The following is a 12,770-nucleotide window of genomic DNA, read 5'->3' on the forward strand; positions in this document are numbered from 1 at the left end:
CCCATTTCTTTAAGAACTTGCCACAGTTTGCCGTGTTCGACACAGTCAAAGGCTTTTGCATAGTCAATGAAGCAGAAGTAGATGTCTTTCTGGAACTCTCTAGCTTTCTCCATAATCCAGCGCATGTTTGCAATTTGGTCTCTGGTTCCTCTGCCTCTTCTAAATCCAGCTTGCACTTCTGGGAGTTCTCGGTCCACATACTGCTTGAGCCTTCCTTGTAGAATTTTAAGCATAACCTTGCTAGCGTGTGAAATGAGTGCAATTGTGCGGTAGTTGGAGCATTCTTTGGCACTGCCCTTCTTTGGGATTGGGATGTAGACTGATCTTCTCCAATCTTCTGGCCACTGCTGAGTTTTCCAAACTTGCTGGCATATTGAGTGTAGCACCTTAACAGCATCATCTTTTAAAATTTTAAATAGTTCAGCTGGAATACCATCACTTCCACTGGCCTTGTTATTTGCAGTGCTTTCTAAGGCCCATTTGACTTCACTTTCCAGGATGTCTGGCTCAAGGTCAGCAACCCCACTACCTGGGGTGTACGAGACATCCATATCTTTCTGGTATAATTCCTCTGTGTATTCTTGCCACCTCTTCTTGATGTCTTCTGCTTCTGTTAGGTCCTTTCCACTTTTGTCCTTTATTATGGAAATCTTTGTACGAAATGTTCCTTTCATATCTCCAATTTTCTTGAACAGATCTCTGGTTCTTCCCATTCTATTGCTTTCCTCTATTTCTTTGCATTGCTCGTTTAAGAAGGTCTTCTTGTCTCTCCTTGCTATTCTTTGGAAATCTGCATTCAATTTCCTGTATCTTTCACCATCTCCCTCGCATTTTGCTTGCCTTCTCTCCCCCGCTATTTGTAAGGCCTCATTGGACAGCCACTTTGCTTTCTTGCATTTCCTTTTCATTGGGATGGTTTTCGTTGCTGCCTCCTGTATAATGTTACGAGCCTCCATCCATAGTTCTTCAGGCATTCTGTCCACCAAATCTAAATCCTTAAACCTGTTCCTCACTTCCACTGTGTATTCATAAGGGATTTGACTTAGATTGTATCTTACCGGCCCAGTGGTTTTTCCTACTTTCTTCAGTTTAAGCTTGAATTTTGCTGTAAGAAGCTGATGATCTGAGCCACAGTCAGCTCCAGGTCTTGTTTTTGCTGACTGTATAGAGCTTCTCCATCTTTGGCTGCAGAGAATATAATCAATCTGATTTCGATGCTGCCCATCTGGTGATGTCCATGTGTAGAGTCGTCTCTTGTGTTGTTGGAAAAGCGTGTTTGTGATGACCAGCTTGTTCTCTTGAGAGAACTCTATTAGCCTTTGCCCTGCTTCGTTTTGATCTCCAAGGCCAAACTTGCCAGTTGTTCCTTTTATCTCTTGACTCCCTACTTTAGCATTCCAATCCCCTATAATGAGAAGAACATCCTTCTTTGGTGTCACTTCTATAAGGTCTTGTAAGTCTTTATAGAATTGGTCAATTTCAGTTTCTTCAGCACAAGTAGTTGGTGCATAAACTTGGATTACTGTGATGTTAAAAGGTCTGCCTTGGATTCGTATCGAGATCATTCTATCATTTTTGAGATTGCATCCCAGTACAGCTTTCGCCACTCTTTTGTTGACTATGAGGGCCACTCCATTTCTTTTACGGGTTTCTTGCCCACAGTAGTAGATATGATGGTCATCCGAACTGAATTCACCCATTCCCGTCCATTTTAGTTCACTGATGCCCAGGATGTCAATATTTATTCTTGCCATCTCATTTTTGACCACCTCCAACTTACCCAGGTTCATGGTTCTTACATTCCAGGTTCCTATGCAATATTTTTCTTTACAGCATTGGACTTTCCTTTCGCTTCCAGGCATATCCGCAACTGAGCGTCCTTTCAGCTTTGGCCCAGCCGCTTCATCAGCTCTGGATCTACTTGTACTTGCCCTCCGCTCTTCCCCAGTAGCATGTTGGACGCCTTCCGACCTGAGGGGCTCATCTTCCAGCGTCATATCTTTAATATGCCTGTTGTCTTTGTCCATGGAGTTTTCTTGGCAGGGATACTGGAGTGGCTTGCCGGTTCCTCCTCCAGGTGGATCACGTTTGGTCAAAACTCTCCACTATGACCTGTTCATCTTGGGTGCCCTGCTCGGCATAGTTCATAGCTTCTCTGAGTACTTCAAGCCCTTTCGCCACGGCAAGGCAGTGATCCATGAAGGGGAAAATAGAAATACAAAACGCCAACAGCAACAACCCCCGAAAAAGCCCCATGTCATGTATTGATGAAGTTGTTAGAAAATTTATTATGAGAAAGGGGTAAAAGTGTTAAAAGTTCATGCAACCATATTCTCGGGGTTCCTACTCTTTGTGTGGATGAACCTTGTTGCTACAAATAAAGATCAGGTCTCCTGACCACTGTTTTGCTCCTTTAACTTGCCTGGATTCTCCTTCTTTGCTGACCCTGGAGGGACCGCGGGGTGTGGCCCCCTGGGCCCCCTGGGGAGCTGGGCAGCGGAGGAAATCAGCACCCCAGGATTTTTTCCTTCTCAGTGCTTTTCCACCTGAGCCTCTTACCTAAAAGCCTGACACCCTGCAATGAGACAGGAATGTGTCCCTGCCCTCAGCAAACAAAATAGCTCCCCCCCCCAAGACACTGAGGTGCCCTGAGGGCTGTGCGGGACCCCCAATCCTTGAAATGAAAAGGAGAGAGGCTCAGGAAAGTTTCAGGGAGGGGGCAGCACAGGCTCCAGAAGCTCCATCTCGCTAATTGCTCCATGCCACTCCCCCCCCAATTACACCTGCCTCCCCCCCCCATGGCTCCTTCACAAGTGTGGGGAAGCTGCGACCCCTCTGCCCCCATCAAAGTTCCTTTAAGACCCCAAGTTGCATGGGGCAGGCTCACCTGCAGCGAAACAAAATGCAGCTGCCCTGGCCGAGTGGAGCCAGGCTGGGGGCACCGTGGGGACCCCGGAAATGTGCCCCTAGAAGAAATGTGCCCCCTCTGTCTGAGGCAGCCCTCTTTCTGAAGCACCAAGAGAGTAAACGAACAGTTCTCTGAATGGAGAGGAGCAGAAAGCGGAGTCCCCTCAAGATCAGTATTGGGATCTGTGGCTTTTCAACTTGTTCATAAATGATCTAGACTTCGGAGGGAGCAGGGAGGGGGCAGTTTGCTGATGGCAGTAAATTGTCCAGGGTTGTTCAAAGAAAGAGAGATTGCAAGGAGCTCAAAAAGGACTTCTCCAAATGGGGTGAATGGGCAGAAAAAACAGTTTATTGTCAATGAGATTAAAGTGATACATGTTGGGACAAAAAAAACCCTACGCCCATTAATATAATGTATAGGCTCATGGGTCTGAACTGGATTTCTCTGTGTGCTCTAGGAGACCAGGGGAGAGGGAAGCTGGTCACAGCAGGAGGGGGAGTCTCCCTGGATGCTTCAGCTGATGGCCTCCTCTTCTGGGTCTCCTAGCCACCCCACTCCTCCCTCTGAGCCTGAACTGCTCTCTGTCCCAGCCTCTTCCTGCTCACCAAACCCTGTTGCATCCTCAGGTTGCAACACCTCCCCTCCCCCTCTGCTCCCTTTTCTCCCTCTATCTGCTCATCGCCATCCCTCCACCAGCCCCCAGGATCTGAGCCTTCTTTCCTTGTGGGTCCCCCAGACTGGTGCCCCCCCCCGCACCCCTCCAGTCCATGACAGCAACAGCAGCAACAAGAGTAAAATCAGTAGAATAGCAATATGCACTGTGGTTCTCTGGCAGGAAGACTCCCTAGCAGCATGATTGACTAATAACCTCTGAGACTAAGGAAAAATATTATCCTCCCCAAACCCCAGAATAAGCAGTAGCTCTGGGGTTCCCCTAAGTGGTTCATGACTGAAGATTGGCCCCCCAGTAGACTTTCCTGGTACCTGCAACCCATCCTTCCCCCTCTTGCAGTTAGGTTGGGGGGGGGAATCTCCCATTAAATTTTAAGTTTTCTTCAGAACATGCAGGGGGCAGGGATGAAGTTCTGTTGAATAAGTAATGTTTGGAGATCATGCGGTGGTGGGGGTGACAAAGTTTGTGGCAAAAACCAGTCTGTCACACAAACACCCATCTTGAATGCTTGATTACAGCAACTCCAAGGCCTGAGCCAAGTATCGGCGGGGTAGGGGCCACGTGTAGAGCAAGTCCCACACTGAGGTCAAAAACACACACAGAAGCAGCAGGACTTTTTCAGTAATAGTTTACTGAGCTTTCAAAGCGTACAGTTCTCACTGGGACCCCAGTGAGGCACAAAACTTTGCTCCTGAGAGCAAATCCAGTTTCAGCCATAAAAAAAATAGAGCACACAGGATACCTAAGTCAGGCACACAAACCGGCAGAAGGGAGCAAGGGAGGAAAGAGGCTGGAAGGACGCAGGGCAATGGAGGTGTGACTTTCGCTTCCTGTCGTCTGGGAGGGAAGTCAGGAACTCGGCATCTGCAGGGGCTTCACGAAGCAAACCTGGCAGGGAACTGCCATCGGAGCTCAGGGTGGTGGAGAGGCTCTTGGATGCTGGGAGACCCTCGGATGCTGAGGAGGGAACCAGCCGGGGAAGAGGGAGGGCTTCCGCTGAAGAAGGAGGGGAGGAGGAGACAGCGTCGGAGGTAAGGCTCAGAGATGCTTCAAGCGAGACCAGTGGTGAGAGCTCAGGACCTCCCCTTGGAACGCCCACTCTGCGCAGAAAGCTGTCGCGCAGGGAATCAAGGAGGAGACTTTCTGTCAAAGAACTTTTATGTTGGAAGAAGTTCAGGAAACACCCACTGACGGATTCTGCCAGTGATTAAGGCAGCCACGAACTTATGGCTGTCCGGTTAGGGAGAGTTTGAAGCCAACTATGCAACTGGGAGCGTTTTGGCGCTTACGCACAAGCAACCCCTTATCCCATTACAAAAGCTTTCTTCTTTTTTTCAAAAAAATTATTCATTTTATAACACAAATAAAGAAAACAAACAGAAAAACAAACAATGCAAACAGATTATTCTCTTATCCTTATTTTTCTAAACATTGTTAGGTGGGCTTCCCCAAGTCCCACCTATCTGATTTTCATTTTACTTCACCTTTAGCAGTTTACATATATCATAGTTTCTAACCATCTTTTTTTTTTAATCACACTTAAATTAACTTCACATTTTATCGCTTACAAATAATATTATTTTAAAATACACTATCTTCTACTTCTAACCCTACAGCCTATATCCACTACCAGAACTATTCTGAGATTTAAATATTAACATATTTTTTCAAATATTCCTTAAGCTTCTTCCAGTCTTCTTCCACCATCTCTTCTCTCTTGTCTCGGAGTCCCCCAGTCAGTTCGGCAAGTTCCATATAGTCCATCATCTTCATCTGCCATTCTTCAATAGTTGGTAAATTTTGTTTCTTCCAATTCTTTTTTCCACAATTTCTAACAATCCACCATCATGATGATGTGCCCCACATCCCTGGCCCATTCAGTCATTACAGATTTCACTTGTACATCTCTCGTATGCCATTCCAGCAATAAATTATACATCTTAGATAGGTATTTTGTTTTTGTATCTAATAAATCCATTTCTAGTTTGGATTTCTCTGTTTGAAAACCAATTTTCTTATCCATTTTAAACATTTCATTTATCTGGGTGTACTGGAACCAATCATCTAATTTATCTTTCAACGGATCATAAGATTTTAATCTAAATTGGTCCCCTACTTCCATCAAACTATCATTATACTTCAACCGTGTATCTTTAATATTCAACCTTTTATGAGTTTTAGCTTCCAACGGTGATATCCATGTGGGTGTTTTCCTTTCTAGCAAATCCTTGTATCTTATCCAAACATCATCCAAAGATTTTCTAATTATATGATTTTTAAATCCTTTCTGAGCTTTTATCTTGTCATACCATAAATATGCATGCCAAGAAAATACATTATCAAAACCTTCCAAATCCGAAACATCTGTATCTTCCAATAAAAAACATTGTTTCAGCCAGCAAAAGGCTGCAGCTTCAAAGTAAATCCTTAAATCTGGCAGGGAGAAACCCCCTCTCTCTTTTACATCTGTTAATAATTTAAACTTAATTCTAGGTTTTCCCCCTGCCAGATAAATTTAGATAATACCTTTTGCCATTCCTTAAAATAATTCAACTTATCAATGATAGGGAGTACTTGGAACAAAAATAACACCTTAGGCAATTCATTCATCTTTATTGCAGAAATTCAGCCCAACAAAGATAGTTTCAACCTTGTACAAATATCCAAATCTCTTTTGATATTTTTCTATAACTTTTCATAGTTGTCTTTGTACAAATGCATTTTTTGCAGTCATATTTACACCCAGATATTTCACCTTTGTCACAAACTTCAGCCCTGTGGGTTCCTCTAAATTAAGTTTTTCATGTATCATTATTTCCCCCCCTAAAACTTTGGTTTTATTCTTATTCAATTTGAAATCTGCAACTTGTCCGAACTGTTGAATTATCTTCAGTGCTTTGATTGCACTGATCTCAGGGTCCTGTAAAGTCAATACCAAATCATCAGCAAAGGCTTTTAACTTATATTGTTTAGTTCCCACTACTATGCCTTTAACTTCCTCATCATTCCTTATCATATTCAGCAGCACATCTAGGACAGAAATAGAAAGCGGGGGGGGGGGAGTGGGACCCTTGCCTGGTTCCCTTCTCAATTCTAATTTCTTCTGAGACCACATTGTTAATTATAATTTTTGCTTTCTGCTCCAAGTAAATTGCATTAATACCACTTAAATTTTTTTGACCGATCCCCATATTACACAAGTTCTGTTTCATAAAACTCCAAGAAACATTACCAAAGGCTTTCTCTGCATCACTAAACATAAACATTGCTTTAAGATTCTTTTTTTGCCTCTAATCTTTCCAGCACATTCCTAATATTATCCAGTACATTCCTAATATTATCTTTCATATGCCTCTCAGATAAAAAACCTGACTGATCTTTATGTATGTGCTTATTCAAAACCTTCTTCAATCTTGTAGCCAAAATATTTACAAATATTTTATAATCCACATTCAACAAGGAAATTGGTCGCTGATTCCTTACTTGAGCTCTATCTGTATCTGGTTTGGATATCAGAGTGATGAAGGCCTCTTTCCAGGACTCCGGTGCTTTGTCCCCCTTTAATATTTTGTTACAAACATCCATCAATGGTTGTATCAGCCAATCCTTAAATATTTTATAATACTTGGAAGTTAAAGCATCAGGTCCTAGTGCTTTGCCTATTTTCATTTAGGCAATCCCCCTTCAACTTCTTGTCTTGTAACCAGTTCATTTAGTAGGCTTGTTTTGTCCGCTGGAATTTTCTGCAATCCATTTTTGTCCAAAAACTGTTCCATTTTATCAATTTTTCCTTTTTGTAAAGCTGCTTATAGTACTTTTGAAAACATTTTCTAATCTCTGTTGGGTTCTCAATATTCTTACCATCCTCCATAATATTAATTATTGTACTGTCCTTCTGTCCCCAAGCCAATAATTTTCTGCATTTATTTGCCGATGCAAAAGTCTTTTGTTTCATCAATATAATTTCCCATTCAATTTCTTGGTTTACTATTTGTGAAGACTAAGATTGTAATGCTTTAATTTCCTTTTGAATCTGGTTTTTTTTGGGGGGGGTTACATCTTAGCTTTTTCTCTTTCTCCTTTGAGACAGAACTTTTTCCTTTTGCTCATTCTGTGCTTCCTTCCTGATAGAATTCTGTTGAATCAAAATACCTGGCATTACCACTTTACCCTTGCTTCAATTCCAGGATTCAGGTTCAACTCAAAATAGTCCCAGTTACAGATAGGTAGCCGTGTTGGTCTGCCATAGTCAAAACAAAACAACCAGACTTAGTTGGTCTTTAAGGTGCTACTGGAAGGAATTTGTTTTGTTTTCAAAATAGTCCTTTAGGGTCTTTTGAGCTTTATTTACGATCAATTCATTTCTTAGTAAAACATAATTCATCTGCCATCTAAAAGTACCCTGTAGAGACAATTTTAACTCTGTCAACACAGCATTACGATCAGAACAAGTCCTTGGGCAAATCTCTGATTTAGTGACACTTCAGGTCAGGTCTTTAGTTAGCTGTCAGGGAATTGGAGGCTGCGAAAGAGCTGAGGGGGAAGCAGAGAGGCAAGAGTATCTGGTGGTGTGGGAAGGGGCCCCTAGTTCAGAGAATACCTGGGTCCCGGAGAGTTGTATCACTGACGAGGGTCTAATGGAGGACTTCCACAATTTCTTCCCTGACAAACCCAAACCCCGGGGTACATTTTTCCAACAGGTGTTCGGGCTGACGGATGATGAAGAGGATTTCGAGGGATTCCCACCATCTGACGAAGAGGAAGAAGAAGAGGAAAGTGTCTATTGGGGAACACGAGGAACTGTGGAGAAGGGTAAATTGGGGGTGGTCGATTCTCCCGAGGGGGAGGGGGCCTTTGAGGAGGGGGTGGATGTCAGGGAATTGGAGGCTGCAAAAGAGCTGAGGGGGAAGCAGAGAGGCAAGTACAGAGAGCCCACGCCGGTAATTAGCAGTTTCTCTTCCACGTCAGAGGAGGAAGCTGGGAGGGGGGAGCCAGTACTGGGAACCAGCCACTCACAGAGCAGAGGAAGGAAGAGGCGTGGACTCAGGAAATGGGCTTGCTGGGGGAGGCGTAAAAAAAGTCAGACGATTCATCTGACTCTGAGAGATGAAGTGTGTTTTTGAACTCTTGTAACTGCTTTAAAGCTTAGCAATAAATCCCTTGTACAGAGATGGCTGTGTGCCCGGAGCATTATCTCAGCTAGCTTGTCAGCACAACCCTTACATTAGCCATATATAATCCAAACATAAAAGGTACACACAATACAGTCCTTTTGATGTTGGAAGAATTGACCGCTAATGCCTCACAGTTTCGCAGCTTCGTTTAATCACAGGAAGCTTTTTGTCCGATGTGTCACCGCTCCAACCCCCTCGTTCTCGGAGCTCAAAAACAGAACTTTTCAGGGAGGGGGGAGCCCACTTTTGACACCTGCCAGATTCCTTGTCTTCAAAATGCTCGATTTGAGGTTTTCCCGGGGGTCTGCTGCGCTGGAGAAGTTTCCCCTGCCTTTGATATACCGCTTTCTCCTCCGATAAAGAGATCTCCAACTGTGATGGCAAGCGATCAAACAGAAGCCCTTCATGAAGCAAAGCTTTCTGCCGGCTGCTATGAGGCAAATGTGCATCCCAGAAGCACACACTGTGATTCATGGTGTATTGCCATATCCATGGTTTTCCAAAGGTTATCACAATGTAGTCTAGAAACTGGTATAGGATGAGATCAATATATGCCCAGCCCTAATCCTCACTCACCACCAGAAATACAGATTCACCCTCTCCCCCTCACTATCAAAAGGTACCTTACATCTAAAAATATACTCATTATTGTGGGACGTTACCTTCATTATTTCATTACTATACAGTTTTACATATAAACACCAGAACAAATACATGACACGCTTTGAAGATGGATTTTCAGCTGAGTTCATTGCTATGAAGAAGAGTAAACTCTGAAAGGAACACGTTTCTCACTCCATACATTTAAATGGGTTCTCCACTCTGAGAAGAAGAAGAGGAGTTTGGATTTGATATCCCGCTTTATCACTACCCGAAGGAGTCTCAAAGTGGCTAACATTCTCCTTTCCCTTCCTCTGTGAGGTGAGTGGTGCTGAGAGAAATCAAAGAAGTGTGACTGGCCCAAGGTCACCCAGCAGCTGCATGTGGAGGAGCGGAGACGCAAACACGGTTCCCCAGATTACGAACCACTCCTAACCACTACACCACACTGGCTCTTAGATGTTCCTTGAACACTCCATTATAACTAAAGCACTTTCTGCAATCTTTCCCTTTAAACAGCTTCTACTCTTTGAGGGTTGATGGGTTTGTAGGGTGTCAACTGTTAAAGTTCTTCCTGTCCATGAGTCTGTAGATGTAGGATTCCACTAGGACTGAACCTCTACCTACTTTCCTGACATTTATATGGTTTGTCTTTTGTGTGAGTTCGTTGACATAAATCAAGGCTTCCACTCTGACTGAAGCTCCTTCCACAGTCCATACATTTAAACGGTTTCTCCCCTGTGTGTCTGCTGATGTGTTCTAAGATTTCCATTCTGACTGAAGCTCTTTCCACACTCCATACATTTAAATCGTTTCTTACCGATGTGAATCTGTTGATGTACTCTCAGGTTTCCACTATAACTGAAGCTCTTTCCACATTCCATACATTTAAAAGGTTTCTCTCCTGTGTGAGTCCGTTGATGTTGTCTAAGGTGTGCACTCTGACTGAAGTTCTTTCCACACTCGATACATTTATATGGTTTCTGCCCTGTATGAGTCCGTTGATGTATTCTAAGGTGTCCAATCCGAATGAAGCTCTTTCCGCACTCCATACATTTAAATGGTTTCTCCCCTGTATGAGTCCGTTGATGTATTCTAAGGTTTCCAATCTGAATGAAGCTCTTTCCACACTCCATACATTTAAATGGTTTCTCACCTGTGTGAGTTCGTTGATGTGTTCTAAGGCTTCCACTATCACTAAAACTCTTTCCACACTCCATGCATTTAAATGGTTTCTCCCCTGTGTGAGTCAGTTGATGTTGTCTAAGGTTTGAATTGAAACTGAAGCTCTTTCCACACTCCATACATTTAAATGGTTTCTCTCCTGTGTGAGTCCGTTGATGTTGTCTAAGGCCTGCATCGTAACTAAAGCTCTTTCCACAGTCCATACATTTAAATGGTTTCTCTCCTGTGTGAGTCCGTTGATGTGATCTAAGGCTTCCACCATAACTAAAGCTTGTTCCACACTCCATGCATTTAAATGGTTTCTCCCCTGTGTGAGTCCGTTGATGTGATCTAAGGCTTGCATCGTGACTGAAGCTCTTTCCACACTCCATACATGTATATGGTTTCTCCCCTGTGTGAGTTTGATGGTGTAAAATTAGGTGCGCATTTTGACTAAAGCTCTTTCCACACTCCATGCATTTAAATGGTTTCTCCCCTGTGTGAGTTTGATGGTGTAAAATTAGGTGCGCATTTTGACTAAAGCTCTTTCCACACTCCATGCATTTAAATGGTTTCTCCCCTGTGTGAGTCAGGTGATGTTGTCTAAGGTTTGAATTGAAACTGAAACTCTTTCCACACTCCATACATTTAAATGGTTTCTCTCCTGTGTGAATATGTTGATGTTTTCTAAGGCTTCCACTATCACTAAAGCTCTTTCCACAAGCCATGCATTTAAATGGTTTCTCCCCTGTATGCGTCCGTTGATGTATTCTAAGGGTTCCACTATCACTAAAGCTCTTTCCACACTCCATGCATTTAAACGGTTTCTCCCCTGTATGTGTACGTTGATGTATTCTAAGGTTTCCAATCCGACTGAAGGTCTTTCCACACTCCATACATTCATATGGTTTCTCTCCTGTGTGAGTCCGTTGATGTGATCTAAGGCCTGCATCGTAACTGAAGCTCTTTCCACACTCCATACATTCATATGGTTTTTCACCTGTGTGAGTCCGTTGATGTGATCTAAGGGTTGCATTGGAACTGAAGCTCTTTCCACACTCCACACATTTAAATGGTTTCTCCCCTGTGTGAGTTTGTTGATGTATTCTAAGTGTATCTCTTCGACGAAAACTCTTTCCACACTCCATACATTTAAAAGGTTTCTCCTCTTTGTGTGTCTGTGCATGTAACTTAAGGTGTGCCCTCTGACTGAAGTTCTTCCCACAGTCCATACATTCATATGGTTTCTCCCCTGTGTGAGTCTTTTGGTGTAATTTAAGGTTTCCATTCTGACTGAAGCTCTTCCCACACTCCCTGCATTTGAATCCTTTCTTACCCATGGGAGTCCGCTGATGTATTCTAGGTTTTTCACTATCAGTGAAACTCTTTCCACACTTCAAATCTTTAAAAAGTTTCTCGCCTGTGAGTTTGTTGATGTGAGCTATGTGTGCACATTCAGTGAAGCATATTCCACATTTCTCACATTTCAATGTCTATTTTTAACGAAATGAAAGGTTCCCCGTCCCCTGGAATTCTGACGTTCTTCTGTATCACCTTCTTCAGAGTGGGCAGAGAGGAAGTCCTTTTTGGATTCCAAGGAAGAGAACAAAGGGAAAAGAACAAATCAATCACCATTTGCCCCTTCTCTTATTTCAACATCTCCTACATTCCCACGCTTCCTACCCAAGTTCCCCATTTTTATGAAATAATAATAATAATAATAATAATAATAATAATAATAATTTAGTTATTATTTATACCCTGCCCATCTGGCTGGGCTTCCTCAGCCACTCTGGGCAGCTTCCAGAAAAACATTAAAATACTGTAATACATCAAACATTAAAAGCTTCCCTAAACAGGGCTGCCTTCAGATGTCTTCTAAAAGTCTGGTAGTTGTTTATCTCTTTGACATCTGGTGGGAGGGGATTCCACAGGGAGGGTGCCACTACCGAGAAGGCCCTCTGCCTGGTTCCCTGTAACTTGGCTTCTCGCAGTGAGGGAACCGCCAGAAGGCCCTCGGTGCTGGACCTCATTGTCCAGGTAGAACAATGGGGATGGAAATGCTTTTTCAGATATACTGGACAGAGGCTGTTTAGGGCATTAAAGGTCAGCACCAAGACTTTGAATTGTGCTCGGAAACGTACTGGGAGCCAATGTAGGTCTTTCAAGACCGGTGTTATGTGGTCTCGGTGGCTGCTCCCAGTCCCCAGTCTAGCTGCTGCATTCTGGATTAGTTGTAGTTTCTGGGTCA

The 12,770-nt window shown here is 43.3% G+C and overlaps 2 protein-coding genes across 8 annotated transcripts in view; both read right to left on the reverse strand.

Annotated features, from left to right (window-relative positions):
* LOC309351867 (uncharacterized protein) overlaps positions 1-12,770 on the reverse strand; it is a 96,534-nt gene that overhangs the window by 17,435 nt on the left and 66,329 nt on the right. The gene's annotated exons all lie outside the window — the stretch shown is intronic.
* Positions 9,123-12,770, reverse strand: part of LOC309351843 (uncharacterized protein) — a 31,970-nt gene continuing 28,322 nt past the window's right edge. For all 5 annotated transcript variants that reach the window (XM_081879942.1, XM_081879943.1, XM_081879944.1 and 2 more), the window contains one exon: positions 9,123-12,101. In XM_081879942.1, the coding sequence (XP_081736068.1) occupies positions 10,078-11,859 (1,782 nt within the window). In that variant the 5' untranslated portion in view covers positions 11,860-12,101 and the 3' untranslated portion in view covers positions 9,123-10,077. The remainder of the gene's footprint in view (positions 12,102-12,770) is intronic.

The sequence above is a fragment of the Podarcis erhardii genome (genome assembly GCF_964252035.2).
Source record: "Podarcis erhardii genome assembly, chromosome: 10".
NCBI lineage: Eukaryota > Metazoa > Chordata > Lepidosauria > Squamata > Lacertidae > Podarcis > Podarcis erhardii.